The sequence below is a fragment of the Ischnura elegans genome, chromosome 3 (assembly GCF_921293095.1).
Source record: "Ischnura elegans chromosome 3, ioIscEleg1.1, whole genome shotgun sequence".
Classification (NCBI taxonomy): domain Eukaryota; kingdom Metazoa; phylum Arthropoda; class Insecta; order Odonata; family Coenagrionidae; genus Ischnura; species Ischnura elegans.
The window spans coordinates 16,924,703-16,948,916 of NC_060248.1; the positions used below are offsets into that span (position 1 = coordinate 16,924,703).

General features: G+C 37.3%; 1 protein-coding gene across 1 annotated transcript; it reads left to right on the forward strand.

The window, feature by feature from the left end:
• The first annotated feature begins 328 nt into the window (after positions 1-328).
• On the forward strand, positions 329-23,992 carry LOC124155493 (dnaJ homolog subfamily A member 2-like). The gene is made up of 8 exons (XM_046529349.1): positions 329-505; positions 1,671-1,969; positions 6,486-6,566; positions 10,865-10,998; positions 11,088-11,230; positions 18,683-18,881; positions 19,469-19,596; positions 21,792-23,992. Exons 1-8 carry the CDS (start codon positions 437-439, stop codon positions 21,978-21,980), a joined length of 1,242 nt encoding a protein of 413 aa, XP_046385305.1. The 5' UTR covers positions 329-436; the 3' UTR covers positions 21,981-23,992.
• Positions 23,993-24,214: the final 222 nt, after the last annotated feature.

Genomic DNA, 24,214 nt, shown 5'->3' on the forward strand with positions numbered 1-24,214 from the left:
AGCTATTTATATTTTTGGCAATTTCAGGCCTATTTATACCACAGCAGAGGGGAAATCACTGAAATGTAGCAAATCAAATTATCAGTTATTTTCCACACATAATTCATATTATTTTATCCTTAATAGTAATTGCAAAGCATGGGGAATGAAAATTTTTATTGAAAAATTAAAATATTTTTCTTCTATAACTCGTCATAAGATTAAAGTATGATGGAGTTGAGTTAAAAAAATTTAAATCGTGTTTAAAGCAGCCGCCACCACCGACACATATCGATACACACACTCCTTCACATCGATAATCGCAAATCTACGATAGGAGTTGATCGACTGTAATCGATCATTTACTCCGTATCCCGGTCCACTTGTCTGTGGACGACCTACGTCTTACTCAAAGTTTAGGATTTTAGGGAAAAAGCTTTCAACCAAAACATAGAAGATGGCCGACATCAAACTTTATGAAATTCTCGGAGTTAGCAAAAGTGCTTCGGACTTAGAAATAAAAAAGGTAAAAGGCAATTTTTGTTGGTTGTCGCATGGCTTTCGATCTTCGTAATGGTGGACCTTCATGGTCGTATTTCATTTCTTTTCCGACGTGACGTTTGAAAAACGCGTGATTTCCTTGGTTTACATTTTTCTTAGTAATTGTTAGATGTGTTTTGAGTTCCCTGGCGGTGTTTGCGAGTGGTCAGTGCTATCGTAACCTATTCTCTATTTTGTGATGGCTACAGAAATTTACCCTATTGTGCTATCATTATCAGGTTTGCGCGAAGTTTTGTGTTTTCACGTAAGTGATACAAAAAAAGTTAGCAGTTACCGATTTTTCTTTAAGTAACACGCGTGTAAACCGTGACTATCACGATGAATGAAGATCAAGGTCATATTTAATGTATTACCCCTTAATTCAAAAAGTTACTATTTCAAGAAAGTAACCTCATTAATGATGTAATAATGGTCGGGGTTTAAGTTAGATATGATATATTTTTGGATTGAATGGGTTCGAATTCGGAAGTTTGTCTCCGTCTAGATCTGTCCACAGTTTATTGGAGGAATACCATAAGCTATGTATTATGTTATATCTTGTGTGGAGTGCGTTGTATAAACCAGTGAATTACTTCATTGCGTTCATAAATTCTACTGATCCCTCTGCATGTTGTCCCATGATTCCGAAGATTTTCCTTTATTTGATGTCTTCACTCAATAATATGACATTCTCATTGAGGAACGATATTAAGGTAAATTGATGTTCACCCTCCCATGGAATAAGTCGCATTCGACCATTTTTTACTTGCGTATGATCATGGATTAAACATAAATATTAACTTACAAATTTTCAATGGTTTGCTTGTATGATCGCTGCTCATCAGCGATACAACATGTATCATGCGCAAATCTGTCGTACAAATCCTTCTGCTTTTCGCTGAAAAAATGTGATCGTTCAATTACGTGTTCTTGACAATTTATTGGTTGCGTAATGTCGAACATTGCGTTTAGAGCTATTTGTTGCGTAATTGAGCATTTAGTGTTTTATTTTAGATTGCTTCTTGATCAGCTGAGGGGCAATGAGACCCCAGATTTCAGAGAGCACTTGAAAATCTTGGCTATGACATCAATTATTTGTGTCTCGAAAGGGATTTTATAATTTATTTACCCATTCTTTGCTCATCTTTCAGGCATATCGGCAACTAGCCAAGGAATTCCACCCTGATAAAAATCCTGAAGCAGGAGATAAGTTCAAAGAAATATCATTTGCCTATGAGGTCCTGTCAGACCGCACCAAGAGGGAGGTGTATGACAAATATGGAATGCGAGGAATTAAGGAGAGAATGGGTGATGATGGAGGAAGTGGATTTGGACCGGGAGATCTCTTTTCCCATTTGTTTGGTGGAGGTGGATTATTTGGCATGATGGGAGGTGGTGGAATGGGCATGGGAAGAGTACGGAAAGGAGAAGATACCGTTCATGGGCTCAAGTAAGTGTTTTTTACGTGACTAATCTGAAGTTAAAGATTGTTTGTGATTTTTTGGGGCAGTTCAATATGAGTATTGGTTTTATTTATAAAATCTAGCATTTTCATAGCTACATGAACGAAAAGAGAGGAAAGAGAAGAAGGTAATTCAATTTCATGTGTAACATATGTATAGTTTTCCAAGCATATTTACTCTACTACCCTAGTTTTCCCACTACCCAGCATGGTCAGGTAAATTTTTTTCACCAGGTCATTATAATTTTTAAAAATTTATGATAAACACTCATTCACCACTCCACTCTTTTCAACATAGTGAGGTTGAAAAAAGGACCTTGATCAAATAGATATGTATATGGATTTTTTGATGCCGGGACTAATGAACTGCTCGTGGCATTTTCTTTTCTCTGTGTTTTGTTTTTTTTTTCTAATGAAGTTATTCAAAATCTCTTGGTGATAATTTGTTAGGGCCACTACATCAAAGTATAATTTGCTAAGAAATTAGTGAATTGCCCTTACCCATTGACACCACTTTGTTTAAATTAAACCAATTACGTTCTCATAATCAGGCCTAATTAAAACTGTTAGGACAGAAAATTAATGTTAAATGGGCACATGCCTTATGATGTATTCCTAGGGACATGTACAGGTAATTTAAAAATTTCATATCATTTCATTGTTTGATAATGCTACCCATATCCTGAGTGGGATGAAGTGAAGTTAGGTTGATGGAAATAGAAGTGGAGTCAGGGAACTGCAGGGTGCTTCATTTTGCCATTTTTATTTCTGAAAAAAATTGTTATCCTCTAGAAAAATTTTCAACCTACATTTATTTTACAAATATGTTTTTTTCCCAAATCATATTAATCTTTTTCTAAGAAATTTGCGTAACATTTTAAAAATAAAGCAAAATTGCTTTTAATTGTTTCTGCTATGGTGCCCATATCTCTGAATATTAGCAATATAGTTGGCTAGTAATGCAACTTTTTAAAATCGAGACATTTTAATATGGAGCCTCACGAGGATATCTAACTTTTTTCTCCATCTCTGCTGCAAAAAAACAGGTGAAGGTGTGTGATGAGTATTTTCTTCATTATGCAATTCTGAGTCCTGAAATCTAATTAAACATTCATAGGTATGAAGTTTTAAATAGCATTAACTATTATATTTATAATGAAGTCAGTTCTGTCGCAAAAGCAAAAGTGGAAGGAAGTGCAAAAAGTAAGAGACCTTGCTGTAGTGCTCCGAAGCCAATAGTGGAGTAAATACCATTTATTGAAATCTAGCAGTAGTGGTTGGTGAAAGTTTATAATTCGTCTTGAAATTTGTGGAAACATAAATTTACTTCTCAGGTTAATGCTTTTAAGGAATCAAAATTTTTCACCAAACTTGGAATTGGAAAAATAATAATGTACAATTTTTCCTTTTATCAAGTACATGAAAATCTCAAAAACTAAAGAATCCTCATCTCTGGATTATGTTATCCATTATGCTAGTTATATTTACAGTAGACCCTCGTTGTTACGAAGTTCATGGGACCAAAACGCTGGAGGAGAATATGGAATTTTCCTCAAAGATTATTATATGTATGTATTTCATGGGCATAATTACTTATCCTTAGGCCGGAATCACGGGATCATTTTTCCCTTCCCTTTCTGCTTATAGCTCCAAGGATTGCATCGGTGATGGCGGCAATGTTGCTGCTTTATGTGATCGTTTTTTGTGATGGCTCCAGAAATGGAGGTAGCATCGCTTTTTCCATTACGCGGAATATCCTTTTATCTATCGCAGAAACTATCAGCCAAAAAGAACGCGCTACCACTGACAGTGGTTGTTACACCACGTTTGACTATTAATGGAATTACAGCTGTAAATATGAAAACAATGGAAAAAGGATTGGGGAAAATGACCACGTTATTCAGAAAGACGGAACAAGCGTTCACTTTTTGGTTCCCGATAAGCTGCTCTGGACCGAACACTCTGAGAAGTTGAAAAATTGATTGTGTGATTAAAGATTTTATTTTTTGCATAATTACTTACCCTTGTTCTTTTATGTGTCTCAGATTCACATTCAATTATCTATATTAAAATGCTGCTACTAGTATTTGTTTCTAAATGCAAATACCTGTCGTTTCAGTCTCGCATCATGTGGAGTATTTTCATTGCCATGTAGTGTATGTAGGGCAAATGGAGAGGTAAATCTCATTGAATTCTAAACGCTAATTTCTAAGAACCACGTATCGATGGCTGTGTGATCGCTGATCTGCAAAAGTGATTTGCGTGTATATGTTGATCCAGTGCTCAACATCGGAAATTACTTAGTCTGACTTTCAATGCTGTTTGCTCACCTCATCTTTGGTGCTTCAAATCAATACTTAGAAGCTACTGTAAATATGCTCACCAACTTGGTACCTCAACGTAAATGAAATTTATAATATTTTTTGCCTTCATCCCTAGTGACTCTTCTATGAAGGTTCACCAAATTTTATGGAGAGACACCTCTTCTCAGCTAGCATTAAAGATATTTTAAAGATTTTGAGCCTCCCTCAGTTCGGTACTTAGTTACACTCTTGGCTGAGCTGGTGTGGTTAACAATTTAGTTATTTAACCCTCCGTGGACACGCTCGCATTAGTGCGCCAATCTTCGAAAACTAAGGATTTCAACATTGTACGTATGTTCTGGTCTAGAATGGCCTCGTGTATGGTACAATGAACTTTGACTGTCTATAGTGCGAGTTTTCAAAGCTCAAAGTATTATAGCTAATTTATTTTTAGATCTGCAACTGGAACCGACACCTGTGGCATACAAAGTACGCTGCATGACCGGCCGTGTACCTCATGCTTTGCTTTTCTCGAATGGCCCAGTGTATTCTTACAATTTATTTTGACTGTCTATAGCGTGAGTTTTTAAAGAATAAAGTATTTTTTAGAATTATTGTAGACCAGCAAGAAGAATCTTACATCCGTAGCGTATAAATTACGATGGGCTGTGTACATTTATATTTATATCGTCTATAAATGTACAAGATTGTACTGATTTCTACAAGTAGAGATAAATTTTAACAAAAATCAAGTGATGTCATATAAATGCATATATTTTGGACAAAGTACACCATTATAATATAATATTTGGTCCGATCATGTAAAAATGTCAGGCGTGCCGGCTCGAGGGTAAAAGAGTAGATACACGATCATGTTGCTTGGATTAAAATTTTTCTCGCATCTTTAAAAGTTGTTCTTGTCAATGAGCACCAGCATCATACTTCTCATGACTCGTGCTGTACATGTGCTATCCTTAATCGCTCCCTAAAAATTAAAATTTATGTATGATGAAATGTAAACAATTGAACATCAGTAGTCCTGGTTAATGTAGGGACCCATTATAATGTTGGTTAAGTATATATAGTTGCTTCCCTGTTTTCTTCAAAGGAATGACCTAGTCAAGTATAAGCATTTTTTGAATGCGTTCTGCGTTGCATTTGTACCGCTGCAGACCCTGTTTTTTTGCTAAAATGGGTAAATTTAAAGTGTTTATTTATTGTTGGTTTGATTATCTAGAAAAAACCTCTGGCTCATTCTTCTCATAGTTTTATTTCTCAAGGAATAGTAAATTCTATTTCGCTAGTGGCTGCACAAGTCGCCCTAATGGGGTAGTTCCCTTCATCAAAGAAAACGAAAGGCATTGATTACGATTTGTTACCCACCATTAGTGTGATCATAATATACAAATTATTTGCTTTTAGAAATACCAGTTTAGATGAATGGCAATGGTCAATTTTTATCGTCATTTGAAAAAGGCCAGATTGGCACCCATGCGATGCCACTCCACGTGACGACACAGGGACCTAGTTTCTATATGAGTAGATAGGAGTTTTACATAGTCTGAGATTACCAATGCATGCATGAGTCACAGAGCTCAGGGAAACATGTCTTAATAATTAATATTAAAACTGCCTATGGTCGGAAAGTTTTCTTCGTTTGATAAGGTATTAATAATCCTTATTTAAGCCAAGCGCTACCAGCTAGCAGGGTACTCTGCTCCCTGCTAGCATCCTGCGTCGTATCAGCGTTCAAAGCCTCGCCCCAAGGTCACCTCATTTGCGGCAGCGGGAACCAGAACAACGTCTCATGGAGATTTCCCGGCATTCATTCTTAGGCGTCGCATTTTCATTTGAAATTTTTCACTTTTCATTTAATCGTGAAAAATAGATATTGTCATTTAAAAATCTAAATGCGTGAAATGCGCACTCCAGGAGTAATAATCTTTCGATTTAGGCAATAAAAAAATAATAGGATACCACCCTATTATGGCATGGTATTCTCCATCCTTCCCTTCTGCAATTGTACTTGACCTAAAGGTGTCAGCTCCTTCCTCTGCACTTACTCCTCTTGAGGTCGGGGAAGATAAGTCTTGGACACGTGTGCCTGGCCTTGGGAGCATGTCCGTTGTTCCATCAATGTTGTGGTTTGATTAGTCTTCTTTGCGGTGATTATTTAATTTGATGTTATTTTTTTCTTTCAGGGTTACTCTGGAAGACTTATACAATGGAAAAGTGACAAAGCTGCAGCTTTGCAAAAAAGTTGTTTGCAAGTTATGTCTTGGGTAAGATCCATTGAATTCATTGTAATTTTATGTTTTGCCATAACAAGCTTGCAATGGTATCTGGAGTTCCATGTCGGGAAGGAGAGCAAGATCTTCCTACTTGTGTGTTTTGAGTCTCACCCTTCTGTTGGATGAATTGGTTGGGACTCCTCTTAATTTCCTTTTTCTGTAATGTTTTATGGTGACGAATTTTGAGCGTCTCTTTTTATCAGATAAATCAAGGCTATGTAGCATAATGCTAATGTTGAATTTAAGTGGTGTGCTTTTAAAGATGAAAAGTACAATATTCTTGCAGTTTACTCTGCATGTAATGCAAAATCTTTTTTTATTTTATACATCAAACTTCACATATATATTTGATGTTGATCACAGATGATAGAAATTAATTTTTTTTACAAAGTGTGTTTTATTCAACTAAAATGCAGTTTCCTATATCAAATAAAACAGAATACACCCATGCCTTGTTTTGCGCAAATTCGTTGCTCGGGTAAACATCCCTACATTGCTTAGCCTAATCAAATAACCTTATCACACTCTTGATAAAATGTGAACTCGCGCTAAGTGCACACGAAATAATGCTCCTCTTTTGAGTATTTATGGAATTGCTTGACTCAGATCTTATCTATGCTTATATATTCGCCGAAATCCATTGTTGCGCAATGGCTGAAAGCATTACTCGTCATGTGGTCGCGGATAGCCAACCCACCCAAGTATTTTATTTTGTCTCCTTGATGGTATGACGTTAGATAATTTAGATCATTAAGTTTGAAGCTATTGAAAATGAGTTTTTGAAAGCCATACAGTTCGAGATGTAATTTTTGCCATCATAGGTAATCAGGCAAATTGACCTCCACGTAAAGGGTCCACCTTTCTCCGAACAAAGGCCTTCAAGGTTATTGGTATTCACGGGAGAGAAATAGAGCCAGAGAGTGGTGGCTGAGTTGCATTGCATATGGGGTTCGGACCTATCCCCTCCCTTCCCCTGAAATATAAAAACTCAATTATTTTCCTTCATAAAAGAAAACAAAATATTGAAAAATAAATTTAAAAAATATTTCTTTAACAAATGAAGTCTTTTCGATTAACGAAAATGTTAAAATTAGTTTAAAACCCTCTACTTAGTACCCTGTTTTTCAAAAATTTTCCCCCATGGATTTGGCCCTGCCGCTTTGGACTGCCGCTTTCAAAAGAAAGTTATACGGTGGAACCTCGATCTATCGTTCCTGCATTGATCGTTCGCCGTTTCTGGTCCCAAATAAAGTTCCTTATAGACAATTTAATTTTTTCCCGCATTTATCGTTCCCCGAAGTATCGTTTCTCGCATTGATCGTTTGAAGATCGCGGTTCCGACGCAGAATTTTCCCGCATCCATCGTTTGACGAAAATGAGACGAAATAAATACAATGTGTCATTTATGGCTAATAACGACAAGCACGTAGTTAGAATCCTCTCCAAGAGATGGAACTACCATTGGGAGAAGCTCAGTGCCGTGGGAAAGTAACATTAACGCATTTCCCAAGAACCTTTATCCCCCTCCATTCACCATTCGCCTCCCCTCTTCTGACGCTTTCCTCTTCTTCAAAATAAAAACAGGTCCCAGCTCGCGCAGGGATCTTATTACAAAGACCTTAGCTTCGAAAAAAATATCGAGTTACACGAGAACAATAGAAACGTGTTTTGCGCTCCCCCCTCTTCTCACCAACTGACCTTTTTCAGCCTAACTGCTTCGAAGTTCCCAGTTTATGGAGGTCAACTGCTGCATGAATCACCTATTAGCCCAAAAGGTATCTAACCATGATATTCAGTAATTGCTATTATGCTTTTATTAGATTGAAATGTTAGTAATTTGCACGTTAAAAAAAACGAGACCACACATGACGTATTTTAAGCAAGGAAATAGATGGAAAAATACGATGGTGATTTTTGGCGAAACGCGATATCCTCGTAGCTGAGCTTACGGCAGTTAATTCGGCATTTTGTTCCGAAAACATGATACCAGGTTGTTATCAGTTATCAATTTACGAGCTATACTACTACTATTAGTCTCACTTATCAGAGTTACTGACGAAGGGATATCTTCTCAGGATTTTTGTTTCTCCCTACTAACAATCCGAATTCATCTGATCATCTGGCCCTACGCTAATTAGAAAAGAATGGGCATCTTTAGGGTAAAAAATTTCATGGCGCAGTCCTATGGTCACGCTTCGCCCTCTGCAGTGTGCTCTGCGTACCCCCGTACGCGATAGCATCAGTTCCGAACTTCACCTCGTACGAGTGGTTCCCTACTTTCCGGGGTGGCTGGACTTCGAACCACCGAGTGTTTTCCATGTGGGTTTAATGAAGTCATTTTCACTAGTTTAATTTTAGTCGTCTTCCGACCATGGCCCCTCCGAAGAAACTATTGAGAACTTTAAGAGATGGACTGAAAATAATTGAACATGAAGAAAAGAATCCGGGCTAGATGCGCGTGAATATTGCAGAGCGCCTTGGGTTGTCCGCTAGCACATGACGGTAGGGGTGGGGGTAGAGTGAGCTACCTGGAGAAAACAAGTAGAGATATGAAGGCGAAGATCCAGGTGGGCGTGCCGTTGACTATTAACGCAACATTGTTCACGCTTTACACACTACCTCAATTGTATTAAAAATATATTCATTAGACAGGAACAATTCAAGTAATTGACTATTTTTGGCCTTCGTGATCCATCTCACAACCAGTCACTGCACCGGCGAATGCGGTTGTTTTAGGCACAACATGCACATTGCTCTCGTGAATACGTGTACTGGAAATGGTGTTTGATGGATAAGAATTTTTACATCTGACTGAAATCCATAATAGCAGTGTAAATGCCGAGTGGAGAGCAAACATTCAGAATTTTGAAAGAGACATGGGTCGAATCAACAATATGACGTATGTATCTTGATAAAGTACTACTATTCCTGTTATTATCTAAAATATTGTTTTGAAACCTTTAATGAATTTCTTAATTACTCGCCAAAATCCTGCGTTTCCTGGGACATAGGCAATCTAGCAAAAAAATGAAGCATTGATCGTTTTTCCGCATTCATTTTATAATCGTATCGTTATTAATAAAGAAAAATTGTCCCCTAGTGGAGTTCCAAAAAAGGAGGGTAGTCTTAGAATCGTGTTCGTCTTAGATTCGTGCTAATACGGTGTATGAAATTGTTTTTCGATTTATTATGTTCTATTAACAATTTTCATAAAATATTTTCCGCTGAATAAGAAAGAATCAATTTATTATATTCTATAAACAATTTAAATAAAATATTTTCCGTTAAATAAGAAATATTGGGGTGGGGGAAATTCGGTTACTGTGCAGTAATAACGTGCGCAAAAAACAATCTCTCAGCGAGGAATTAAAAAAGGACCTGGAGTGTCCGGACGGAAGAAGGTCCGAAGGGTATTCGGCGTCCGGGCAAGAGCGCGGTTGGGCTGGTCCTTTAGTCGGCCCTGAATTTTGCAAACGATAGATCACGTCATAACAGATATCACTTTTCATTGCGGCGTTAACATTCACGGCGTTTTTCGCGTACGTTAATTTTCTGTTGATATACGGCCAGTGATTTTCTTATTGTTGGCTTATTAACGGACCATGAATTTAGCAAAATTGAGACCGTGAAAACCTTAAAAAAAACCGTGAAAACGTGAAAAATAACCGTGAAAACCTGGAAAAAGCCGTGAATTTCATTGTTCAGGTAGTGTGGGAACCCTGAAATAACAATTGCACAGCATCCATTTCCATCTGCAACACTGCAGTGGTATTTGCCATGTAAAATTTCTATGGGCTTAAAGCCAAGCCATCAGTTTTTTGATGGCACACTGTGCAGTCAGTGGATCCACGAAAGGCAAAAGGCTGGGTAATCCAAAGCTATCCAAAGGATTTTACTATCATTTTAAATGTCACTTACAATAATCACCATGAGGGATGGGGAATTGTCTTCACATAATATTTTTGTCACCAAGGCATTGGTGGTTTTTGGTATTACATTTTTAAGATTTGGCTAGTTGGTGTGATATTCTCTGTGAAAATATATATGTATCTAAGAGTTTATAAGAAAATCAGTCATACCTTAAAGTGATTTGTTTGTATCCACGTCAAAATTGATAACCCGTGGTAACATTCCATTCACATTTAATCATTTACTTGATCAAGGTTTTGGCACCTACAGCCATTATTTTAAAGGAAACTCATGCCTCAGGCCATCATTATGAAAGGAGAGTTATATAAAAATAGAAATAAATTTAGAAAGCAATTGTAATCCTTTATTTTACTCCTCAGGAAAGGAAGTAAGTCTGGCCACCAGCACACATGCCATTCGTGTAGTGGATATGGATTAAAGGTTACCTACAGGCAGCTGGCTCCTGGCATGACTCAGCAAATCCAATCAAGGTGCCACGATTGCCATGGAACTGGTGAGTTGGATGGAATATGTTTAAATCACTAAAATGGAAAATTCTGTGGATTATTGGTGTGCTAATGGTTTTTTTTTGTTTCTCGTTAGGTGAAGTAATAAATGAAAAAGATCGATGCACTGGTTGCAAAGCCCAGAAGGTTGTGAATGAAACAAAAATTTTGGAAGTTCATGTGGATAAGGGAATGAAGGAAGGCCAGAAAATATGTTTTCGTGGTGAAGGTGACCAGCAGGTAAAGTTTGCCAGATTCGGAAATGGTGGGAGAATTGAGGTGATGATTAACTAATCTATGCCTCTGAGATGATTAAATTAAAGTGCAGACAAATATGGAAATTTTATCAGTCCTACGTGCCTTGAAATGAAAAAATCAATTTTTATAATGACACTTAATTAGTAATTCGCTCATTCAAGAATTTATTTGAAGCATCATCTTTTCCCTTCTGATATTCACCATCAGGGTGTTAAGGTGCTGAGTGGATAAATTCATTTTTAAATATTTTTACCAAATGATAGGATGTCTTTTGATGATGTTCTCAGTATTAGGAATCGGGGAGATTGGAAGAGATCAGGGCAAATGTCTTGCAAGATTGTGCTGCAGTGGTTGCCGGGGCAACCATGTGCCATCTCCAAAGGGAGTAAAAATAGCCTTTAACGCTTTCGAGACCGCGGAGTTTTCGTCTTAGCTTGACTGCTGTACTGAGCCCCAAGAGACTCTTCTTTCTCGTGGTACGGAGCTTTTTTGGAGGGCATTCGTTAAGAATTCGCGGTCAACTTATGTATTGCTTATATGTATTTAGCAAATGGATAATTATTGCTTGCACGTAAATTACAGGCATTGAATATAATTCCTCATTTTTATCTGAGCATTGTAAAATTTTAAACGAAGTTCTAAGGCCATTATCAAAGCATTTAACGCAGCAACAATTTCCATGTTGATGTTTATACATAACTCGAGATATAAGTTAATATTTGTCGTAGAATTTCGTTTAAAAATTGTAAACGCTGCTCAAAAGACAAGCAATTCAATTCTTAGTTTATATTTCTTGATAAATGAACAAATATTTATTTCGAAAATTGACTCTATAAACAATTGTATGACCGCTGTCCCTTACCGCTGAGAGGGGTTATAAAAGACGAAGGGTCTGGGTACCTGCTCCCGGATTCGGAGGGTTAATCCTAAACCCCGAAGCGTTGGGTCCCGAGACAAAGGCGACCCAAACCCACGACCGTCCTGAAAGGGGGAGAGCTCGAAAACGTACATATACGGGTTTCGTTTTCTTGACCGGGAAAATCTCACACGTATATATACGCCCGTGGTCTCCCAGGTCAGGAAACGTCCACACGTATATATACGTGTACGGTAGGGAAAAGGTTAAAACCCACACAATCGGGCGTACTACGCAAAAAATAAACCTTGATACCCCGGTTAGGCAAAAGCTATGATTTCTTAATCTTATGTGGTGATTTTTATTTTATTTTCTTAGGGAAATTTTGTTCATTATTATTCACATTAGAGACTAAATTTATGAGTGGGATGCTCCTAAGCACTTCTATAGAACCCACATAAAAAATCGTAAGCAGACTTATGCACCACATTAAGTTTGATAAAGGTAATTACCATTATTTAGTGTATAAACACCATTGCTTATCCGTGAAACATTGTAATAAAGTTCACTATATAACCCCTGGGAGTGGAACTGAGGTTCGTTATTTTGTAATAACAAAAATTTCATAATAACGTTTCTTTTACTATAGATTGGAATAGCCTTTTCGTCAGGACCAATGATTTGTTTTGTACAAATGTGAGCTTCATATTAATGTTGCTTGTATTAACGAGTCTACTCTATAGTAATGACATATATTCTTCCATTCAAATCACGATATAATTATTATTTACCTTCATGGGAGTACATACCGTATTTCTCCTAATACAGTCCCCCCCCTAATTTTGAGGCTTCAGTTTCAGGAAAAGTTAAGAAAATGTTTTCGAATATTGTCCCCCCCCTTTACTTTTACGTAGGGCATTTTTGGAAAAAAAGGGGGGACTATATTTAGACATATACGGTATGTCGGCCAATGAGGCAGTAAGCCTGTGATGAGGCCAGCTTCATTGTAACAATAGGTGGAAATGAGTCGCATGTTACCATTAACCAGACTCAAAAAGGTGTGCATTATAAAGCTAAGTGCAATAAAATTTATCTCTATGGTAGCTTGAAAATGCACTTTAGGACATAGTTTGTAGAAATAATAAATCATAAAGTAAAACATACTGACCATTTACATTAATGTTTCTGCATAATCATTCAGGAATTAGTCTTGGATAATTATTATTATAGGAAGATTTTTTGGCAGGATAGTGTACAGTTTTGGTCCCTTGTACATAAAACACTGCAATAGAACACTCTAAATTTGGCGACTTTGTTTGATGCAGTATCAGGTATTTTGCTGCATTTGGGGTCCTGTGGTAGTAACCAATATACCGTATATCTCCGAATATAGTCCCCCCTTTTTTTCCAAAAATGGCCGCGGAAAAGTAAGGGGGGGGGACTATAATCGAGTGTAATCCAATTTAGCATACTAAAGGTGACCATAAAGTAATAAATAACGGCATAATGGCTAATGTTCTCGTAGTCTTTCTATTTGAGTACATTTATGAGGATTATAATCAGAGATATTAGTAAATACTGCCACGTTTTACCGGAAATTAAGACAATTTTTACCACAAATGTTGTACAGATACGATTATTCCGATTCAAATAGCATATCGAATATGCGTTTTCACGGAATCCATCGGGTAGCCGCTAATTTTTCTTGGAAAAGTATTGTTAGAATAATTCAATCGACACTGATCACTTAATGACGCAAAACAGTAAATAATTAAAATGAAAAATAAACACACACTATCATTACATTAATCGAACACTAGAATTGAATCAATAGTATATGTACCCGTCGCTCATTTAATAACTACACGATTTAAATAATTGCGAAAAATAAACAGATAAAGTGAACCTTTCGTGACGATTTAGCATTTCATTGCGTCCGTAGCTACTATACGTCCGTGCGGTTCGTGTTTACAACCACTGCCTTTACCGCCTTCACAGAACAAGAATGCACAATAGGTGATGCATTTGTTCCTGAAAAGGCGCAATAATCGACGACTTTAAACCAGAAGCGCCGGCATTACTGCATTTGATCGAAATACAGCGACTCAGCATCGAAAGTGTAATCAATTTATTGAGGAATATCTTCAATTCGTCTGGGTAAATAGCAAAAAATAATTTTACGTTCAACAGTGAGGTGATGGATCAAGTAGAAAGATGAGGATCAATCCTGCCGCAGATTAGAGGCCTTCAAAGACGGAGTTTCGATGCCAATTTAAAAATAGCCGTTGCAGAATACGCCGTAAATCATAGTATTTACAGCGCTAGCAAAGCGCTAATACATCGCGGAAGTCATTTCGGGGGTCTCGATGCGGCAGATTCAAAGAATTAAGAGGAAAATATCGTCGAATTTGTGCGCAAATGCAGAGCAGAAGCTCTTTGTGTAACTTATGCAATGATTCGCGACGAGGCATTGAAAATTGATATAATTTTTTTTCAGTTTTAATGTTTGTTGGAAAAAGTTTATTTCTTAATTTTATTACTTTGATATTTGTAAGTCCTGTAGTTTAATTGTTTTGCTTAGCAGGCATTTGATAGCAATATTTTTATAATATTTATAATTTATTTAACACAATTTTATTTAGATTTCCTAAATTCTTCAGGTCACTTGGATTTGTGATGACTTGATGGGTGTGTTACACTGGATCTAAGGAAGTTTCAGGGCCAAATGCAATACTGTTTATGGGCTTTAAGTTAAAGCTTATATATTGACATTGTCTGTAGTCATTTGGAAATCAAAAATATTAATAATTTGTGAAGGTTTAAAAAATACAATAGCCTTGGATACTTAAAAAAATTTCTCATTTCTTCATTACATCTGGTTAAGGAACTATAAATTACTGATACATGCAATGGATCACAACATGTTTTAGGTATAGTTATTTTGTTGTGATGGAAAATATGTGAACAGATTTGTTCTTAATCTTCACAGAAAATAATAGTTTTTATCGAATCTAGAATCTTAACTTGCTAACCACAGAAAAATTGCCTTCCTTTACATTTTAAAATTTTTCCCAAAACTGAGGTCTCAAATTTGGGGGGGGACTATATTCGGGGGGGGACTATATTCGGAGATATACGGTAATTAGAGGTTTGCAATGTTTTTATACGAGGGAATTCGATGAGTTACATCAAAATGAGATGAAGTTTGATTAAAAGTGCTTTATTTTCAAATAATTAGTCAGAAATTTATTGTTTCTAAATTTCAAACAGTCATATTCAACCATTTGGTAGTATTGCAAAAATGCAAAGTGAGTGGAACACTTATGATGTATGTATGAAAGTACAGTAAAATCTCGAGTGCATATGGTGAATGCCCTCAGGGAATAACTGGAGTTGTCATTCATTGCATAATCTTTGCAAAATCAAACTCCGGAAGTGAAAGATATAGTAGTCCCTCATGACTTGGGAATGACCTAGCTCCAATGGATCAAATTTAGCATAAAAAGAGTCCAGCGTTGAAATCAGAAGGGAGAGAGTGAAATATTGCATGAAGAAAAATTGTAGAGGTTGTAAGTCCAAGATCCTAGCTCTGCATTCGCTGAAGAATGTTGATAAAGAAGCACTTGCTGGTAGATTCAATCAACTCATGCTAACATTTCACGCATATATTCTTGTTGGTGAGCATACGGTGAGGTTTTTCTAGGCTGTGAAGCTATTTTTCCTCATTCATCACCCCCCTTTGGTTGTAATGGGGTTAGTTAAATTTCTCACTTATAAATGTGATTAAAATACTGGAAAATCTTCCGTTTGGAATATCCCGGGTCCTATGTGCTCCAAATCATCAATGGTGTGGTATTTGGAGTAGGTAATTGACAACTGAGGTCATTTGCACCTTGAGGGAAGGATGGATAGAAAAGCATTGTCAGAATTCGAAGCTCAAGCTTATATGTGATCTCTTTGGTGCCTTTTTTAATGATCTTTTAGAAAGGCACCAAAGGGACCACATCTAATTGTCCCATTTACTGAACATTGTTGCACTGGAAGTCCCCATCACGCAACACTATAGCAGGAATTGGAAACTGTTTCACGCTCTCGGAGCGATTACCACCCTCGTCTTTTTGTACAGATTCACAATGAACTTTCCGTATGTGTTGACCGCTTGATTGAAGTTGGTGTGGCTGAGGTCACTGATGTTTTAACTTCCTTTTTATTCAGAATAAGGCATCATGAGTTTAAACTTGAGCACAAAATTTTGAAGCTCTCCATTTTCAAAGCAATTGACCTCTTTCAATTTCTCTTCTAGGTTTATGATTTTTCTTGATAACTTCTTGATTTTTCTACCCTCTTTTCTATTTTTTGCCATTTTTCTCATGGTTTCTACTCTGTATGACTCTATTGAAATCACCTTCTACTGCTGAACTGTATTCCTGAAACGCAGAGGGCCTACGACTGCTGGGAGGGAATGAAGCCATTGTGTTTGAGACTCTATAGCGGACCCTTTTATGTGTTGATGCCATTCATACGCAACTCAGTCACCGCTCCATTTCTCCCTCGTGAATACTGATGACATTGAAGGCTTTAGCGTAGACCCTCTACCTGGAAGTCAATCGCCTGATAACCTATGAAGGCAAAAATTACGTCTCAAACCGTGTTGCTTAAAAAAACTCATTTCCTCTAGCTCCACACTTAATTAATAATCTAAATTAACTATTGTCATTCTGTTAAGGAGATGCTAAATTACTTCGGTAGGCCGGCCCATCTGGACCCAATGATGAGTAATACTTTTGGCCATTGCACAGCAATGGATTTCAATTAATGTACAAACAAAAAAGAAGATTTGAGGCAAATAATACTATTAATATGCGTAAAATGATAGCAATTTCGTGTGTACTAGCGAAAGTTCACATTTTATCATGAGAGCATTAAAGTTTTTTGATTAGGCAACGTAGTGTTGCGATGTTTACCAGAGGAACGAAATTGCGCTATACGAGGCATGGGTGTAGTACGCTATGTTATTATCATTGCCCCATGTTTAAGTTCTCCTCGTACACTGTGCCCAAGAGCATCAATTATGGTTCTTTCTTCATCAGGAAATACTTCAGTATCCGTGCAACATTATATAATATGCTTCATTTCTGTGGAATCATGGTGACCCACTAATTAATGATCGTGAACTGGCCATATTATGAGTCCTCTTCTGAGAAACATTTGCCTTTCAGAGGTACGAATGTTCGAAAAATTTAAGCGTGCCCTAAATTTCAAATTTGGTACCTATGGAGTTGGCATATGAGACCCTGCATATGGGGTGTGGCGTCGAGGAACTCATGCTTTGGGCACAGTCTGAACAACATCTCAATTGATCCGTTGTGAAGTCAGAAACTGCACAGCATTTCGCACGTTCTTAATTCCCGCAAACAGCAAATTTTTTTTGCTCTAGTCGCGTCGCGCTCACAGTTCGTCACAATCTTGTGGTAATGCAGTGTTGCATACTGCAGGATAACCACATTTTGCAATTCCATGCATAGGTTTATCAACTTACAAACAAGGTCTTTGAACGCGTCTTGTTCGTGTATGAAGTATTTACTGAAATTGTTCATTATTTAATTGCGTTTATCATACACATGATTCTGAAGCTATTGCGCAGCACAACTATGAGTACAGGAGATTGAAGGGACAAGGAATTTTGGCAAGGTATATTTTTTACTATGATTTCCTACAGAAACACTCTTACAAAGTTTGTTGTTATGAACCTCCGGTTTTTCGGTCCCGTGAACTTCATAATAATGAGAGTTTACTGTATTATTTAGAGGTCTTTGTAATACCATTTCACCTCTGTACCAATGGGGGCACCTCAAGTCCTCTACGCCAAATGTCGTCTCTCTTTCGCCTGCATCCTTTTTTGTGATCCAGTTGGCACAATGCCGTATATTTGACGCATTTGCAATATTACTTAATAATTGTCTCATCTGGGAAAAGCTGAGGATAGGATCATAAATAACAGGATGCGTTCAAGTTTTAAGGGTGTGGAGGAGGTGAAATGGACAGAAAGGAAAATTACCCTGGGAGTTGTTTACATGGTGTGTAAGGAGAGGCTGCTTCCGGAGGAGTTGAGTGGGAGACAAAGGGTTGGTTTTGATGTAACTAGTACTATGTGGAAAGGAAATGCTTGAATTAGCATTAGAAGGAAGACTTTAAGAGGTCTCATTGCGAATTAATGGAAGTTCATCGTTTCAGGGTGGACAGACTAGGTTAATTTGTAAAATGGTCCCTTAAACCTTGTGGTAAAGTAAACCTAACTTTACCAGTAGAACTCTGAGATATTAATTCTATTTATGTTTTCTAGTAATATGATGGGTCTGTTCTATTAGTGATAGGTAACACTGGTGGTGAACGTGAATTGCTATGTAAAATCACTAGTGAGAATGGAAGAAATTGGAGGCAGTTTAGCTACATTCCGTGATGTGTGAATTACTTCAGTATACTTATATGTATTACGTATACTACAGGTGTAAAAAAAATTCATTGTTGTGCCTATTTTGTTTTTGAGATTGTAATGTGGTTCGTATTTCATGTTGTAGCCTGATGTGGAAGCTGGAGACATCATTATTGTTATTCAGCAGAAAACTCATAGCAAATTCCAGCGTTCTGGAAATGATCTGGCCTTGGCTCATGACATATCTCTCACAGAAGCCCTGTGTGGCTTTTCATTCTTACTTCAACATCTTGATGGTAGGGAGTTGTTGATTACGCACCCTGCTGGACAAGTTATTAAACCAGGTAAGCAGTTAAACGTCACCATTTTTCTCACACCCCTACATTCATGAGTTTAATATTTTGTTTAAATTTTACATGAACTTAAATGTATCATTAAATCTTTTAGAAGTGGATTTTAATCATTTTGTGAATAAAAAATGCATGAATAGAAATATAATATGGTATTTCCTGGTGTATAGGTCATTTAAACAAAAGTTAGCAGCCAACGTTTCGATTTATTTTCTTAAATCATCTTCAGGGCTATGTTAGAAAAAGTGTGAAACAATATAAAATACAGAGAATAAGACGATACACAATATTTATACATAAAGAAGGAACAATTGGTTTTATATATAAGAACAGAATGTAATATACAAAAAGTTTTGACATACCTCTAAACTTTGAACATATTTATTTATGTTTTGTTTCTAAGGTATTGCCACAACCTAGGTTACCATTAATTTTGCTAACTTTAGTTTAAATGACCTATACTCCAGGAAATACCATATTATATATTAAATAAGGTCAAGAAAAGAAAAAAAAATAATATTGAATAGAAATAGCTATGCTGCTCCATGCATCTAATCTATTCCTCTATCTCTGAATCTTAGGTGACACAAAAGGTATCACTGGTGAAGGTATGCCTATCTACCGCAACCCATTTGAAAAAGGAAATTTGTACATAAAATTCAACATTGTGTTCCCTGTTGACCATTTTGCGGATCAGCATAAAATGAAGGTGAGGTGTTGGTTTATTAAGTTAGATTCTTTTAGTAGGATTATTGATGCACTTCTATATTTTTGGTCATCCATAAACTGAATGGGCCTGGAAATAAACCAGTTTTATAAGCTGTTGAATGCAATACATGTGTAACACTGGCATATGAATTGATCCTATTTTCGGAGTCTGAGATGAATTTATTCTGCAGTTGAAATAAAGGTCCACCAAAAAACATCCTTTGGTGGGTCATTTTATTGGTTAACCCTTTCACTGCTATGAACGTACCTAGTACGTCCGCACGGCAGACTGCTGTGGACGTACTTTTTCTTCCTCCCTGCCATGCACCTTTGCAAAAGCACTTCGAAGGGTCCCTAATCCGGGACACTTTCCTCGACGAACTCACCCACACAGGACCGCCTCATCTACCCTACCAGTGGGGGGCCTCCCTCCCAAAAAGTGACCACTCTGACTGCAATTTGAAAATCAATCAATCAATCCGATCATCAAAAATGATTGTTTACATCGCACTCCTGCCAATCATACAATCAAGTAGGTCTTTGAACCGTGTTTCTGCGATGAAAAATAACGATTTTGTTAACTTTGCTAAAATGGCCGTTTTCCGGTGGTCCGCAGCCACGTTTTTTGCAAAGTTAACAAGATCGTTATTTTTCATCGCAGAAACACGGTTGGAACACGTACTTGATTGCTTGATTGGCAGGAGTGTGATGCAAACAATCATTTTTTGATGATTGGTTGTTTTTTTTTGCAGTCAGAGCGGTCACTTTTCGGGAGGGAGGCCCCCGAGGCTGGAGGCTGGTAGGGTAGATGAGACGGTCCTGCGTGAGTTACCTCGTCGAGGATAGGGTGCCTTATTAGCGACCCTTTGGAGGGTGTACCACTCCCATTATTGAAGTACCTGCTCCGTGGGCCCACGAAACGCATTTTAACCTTTTCGCCGTATGTGAGGAGAAGGTTTTCGGAGATTGAACGGCAGCGAAAGGGTTAATAACAGGCTGGAAAGTAAGTCCTGTGCCTTAGGCAAAAGTGAATGACCAAGTTAGCTGAAACCCATGACTGTAGATTGGCACTTGAGGAGGATTACTCTTTGCTGACCAAGTGTCTTATTTGTTTGCTTTTCCTGCATAATGGAAGTGGTGGATAATAAAAGGTTCATTGTGATCCGAGTGACACCATGGAGGGATCATTTATTTCACATCTTAGAAATTAGCAGGATGGGTCACTTCAAGGAAGGCGTCGATATCAATTTTACCCTTCCTTCTCTGTAATGATGATTTAATAATTATAATAATTTCATCTTTATTTTTCAATCGAATGTGGGACAGCATTGTCCTCTCTTACAATTAACTTGATTGACAATGACAAACATCCATGCCCTGGATGGTGATCAATCCACCCAGGCGGGATTCGAACCCGCGACCTCTAGGTTAGCAGTCAGGGACTTCACCCCGGTGCCACAGAGGCTGGCGATAATCCATAAGGATGGTGATCAGATTTTTAGTGCATAGGTCATGGATATATTTTTAGAGAGCTATGAAGTACCCTTCTCAGATGCTTCTGTGGTGACCTGAAAATCCTTGACTTTTGTAGGTTACCCTTTCTTTAGCTCATTGAAATTCCCAGCCGCTCTAGCTTTTGCCGGTGTGACAAGTTAAAAAGGACCTGTTGAATTATTTATTGGTGACACTAGATCTATTTCAATATCTGCAGAATGAAGTCCAAAATTCCCCTTTTTTAAAATAGCTATTTAAAAAAGTGGGAAAGTTAATTTCTATCACCACTTGATGGTGGTGCAGTTGCATCCCATCTACCGAAGTACCTCAGCATGTAAAAAATGTGGGTACTTAATGTGTGAAAATAGTGTTCCTAGGAATTGGTATGGCACAATCTTGGGATCTGAAGGAGCACATTTAATAAGGAAGACCATTGAAAACTTTCACTTTCACATAAATTTGAATGACTTTGGGAGAGATTCAATTGGATGGGTTAAACCTTCGACTGTATCATTTAAACATTTTGTCGGGTTTCATCCCACTAACCCTCATCTCCCTCTTACTTGCTATTGCCTTGCTAATTTACATTTGCCTGTAAGGTTCGCTTAAAAGCCTTGTGATATGCATTGATATGCAAGTTAAGGTATTCAATGTTTATCGGTTATTTTTCGGTAATGATTTTTATTTGCTGTATTAATTCAGGAATTGGAGATGTTGCTGCCTCCTCGGCCTGAGTTTGTATCGCCTGCTGCGGATTGCGTGGAGGAGGTGGATTTGGAGGATTATGACCCCAATGACGACAGGGGTAGGGGCGAGAGGTCGGAGGCTTACGCCAGTGATGATGAGGATCACCATCACCGAGGTGGTGGCATGCCGTGTCCCAACCAATGAGCTTTCTCTCTCATCTTGGAGCTGTGAATATTCACTTAAAACACCCCCATTCGTCCTAACCGTTACTCTCGGCTGGCCCAATCGACCCAGTTCACTTTCCTCATTGTTCAAGCAGTGTTGTGCTGGATACAACATATCTGCTGTGAATGTGTCTTTGTGAGGGTGGGTCAGTGATGTGCGACTTGCTGTCTTGGACATTGTCTGGAATGTATAATTAGGTACCAGGCATTTTCCTAGCTGGGAATTTATTGAATGTGTGTTGCAAAAAATCACCAACGTTTAAGGTTTCCTTCCTACAATGAAATTATTTCCCCGAAGAATCATGTGCCGCGGATATGAAGGTTGATCCTTTGGTTTGTTTTGAGTGCGTGACTGTTGTTATCCAATTTTTTTATTTAATGGGTGTGGTGTTCTTTTCCATGTACTGCAGCACGGATGAATTTAGGTATATAATTATCATTTCCCTGTAAATGCTGTCTGTGTGTATTAGTTCAATAATATGGCCGGGATTTTAGGGACTGTAATCGTTATATAAAATATTTTCATCTTGACTTTGTATTGAAAGCTAGGTGAATTTTAGCTGTAGCCTGAAGAGATTTTATTGAAGAGTGCATCCCACAGGGTTGGTGATAACATAATTTTTAGTGCCACACATGAGGAATTGAATGTTGAATGACAGTGCATGGAAAAGGTACCAGCTCACAGGACATGGGTATCCATTCTGGTATATGGCGAGGAATCCCATAATATTTTTCTTTTCCTTTATCTTACGGTTTGTAGTGAATTTCTTCAAGATTTTGTGATGAGAAATCTTTGCCGTGTAAGAAGTGCAGTGAATTGATCCACAGGTGTGTGGAAGGATGAAACTTCTTTCTGTGATGAGAAAATTCATTAGTTTTTGGTTGTATTTTTGTGGTTCAGGGAATTATATCCTGTTTTCACTCACATTCCCCCTCTGTTTCTGTCTCGTTGCAACTGAATATTGCTGAGGTGGTGTCTTTTTCTTGCAAAATTTTGTGTGTACTTTAAATGGACAGTCAGTTGAAGTGCAGGTAAAATTATCATGCAAATGCAGTAGAAACCACCTTGTTGGGTGTTGTTGAACTATGCTGCTTTGCCTTAAAAATTTAAATAATTTTTGTCAGGGCCATAAATCTACTGTACGATTTAATTTACTATCATGTTATCTGGATACTAATGGACTGGTGATATACCACAGTTAAACTCTCTTTAGTCAAGTGTTTTAAATCATTTTTTAAGTACAAAATTATTGCATTAAAATGTTTGGCACTCTGCTATTTAAATAAAAATTTGGTCTGTTATTGATGTACAGTTTTATAGAGAACAAATATTACCGCCAATCTCTTTTAGGGGCCTTGCAGCAATTGTCTCCTTATGTCAACATTCCTTCAGTGATTGATTATTGAACACGTTAATGGTGCCTTTTGAAGTTTCAAATTTTAGTATTTATTGTGTATCTGTGCTTAAAAAAGTTAAAATTTGCAATGCCTTGTATTTTATTTGAGCCATCCTTCTGGTATTTTTAAAATAAGTATTTTTGCTCATCATGGACTTCATTTGCTTTGATTGTATATTTATTTGGAATGCTTGACTCAGAGATGTGAGAAAAAAATGCTAAGAGTGTTTCTAAGTAATATTTCAGTTGCATTTTTTTTTGTTTAAATTGTAATTTAGTGATTCAGTTGCATTATTTTGTTCATTTGAGCTTTATAAAAGTGTGATAATTAGAGTGCTATGATAGCATCAATTAAAGTAAAGCAATGCATGCCTTACGCAGTAATTTTCTGGTTATCCCTCATGCAGTAAGTGAGATTGTAACTTATTGCTGATTCCAGATTATCTTGTTGGTATAAATTATTTCTCAGCCTTGTATTGGATTTGTAATAACCCGTTCGTAACGATGTTTAGAGTAATTTCATTAGCGTATGTAAAGGTAATTCTTAAGATTCAGTGATCCTGACTTTTGGGCATTAAAATTGTACTCCAAGCAATGGTACCATCATTAGGTGTTCTAAGGTGTAAATGATCAACCCCTTCCAATATCTCTAACATGTTTATGTCATGCCATCACTGTCCTCTTGGGAGGGACGTAGACTCAATTGGCTGCTGTTTTGCTTAAGCAACTAAAGGATAAATAGATAATTTGCATATTATGGTATCATCAAGAGGATTTGTCATTCTGGATATTTCATCTCTACCCTATTATTTTAATA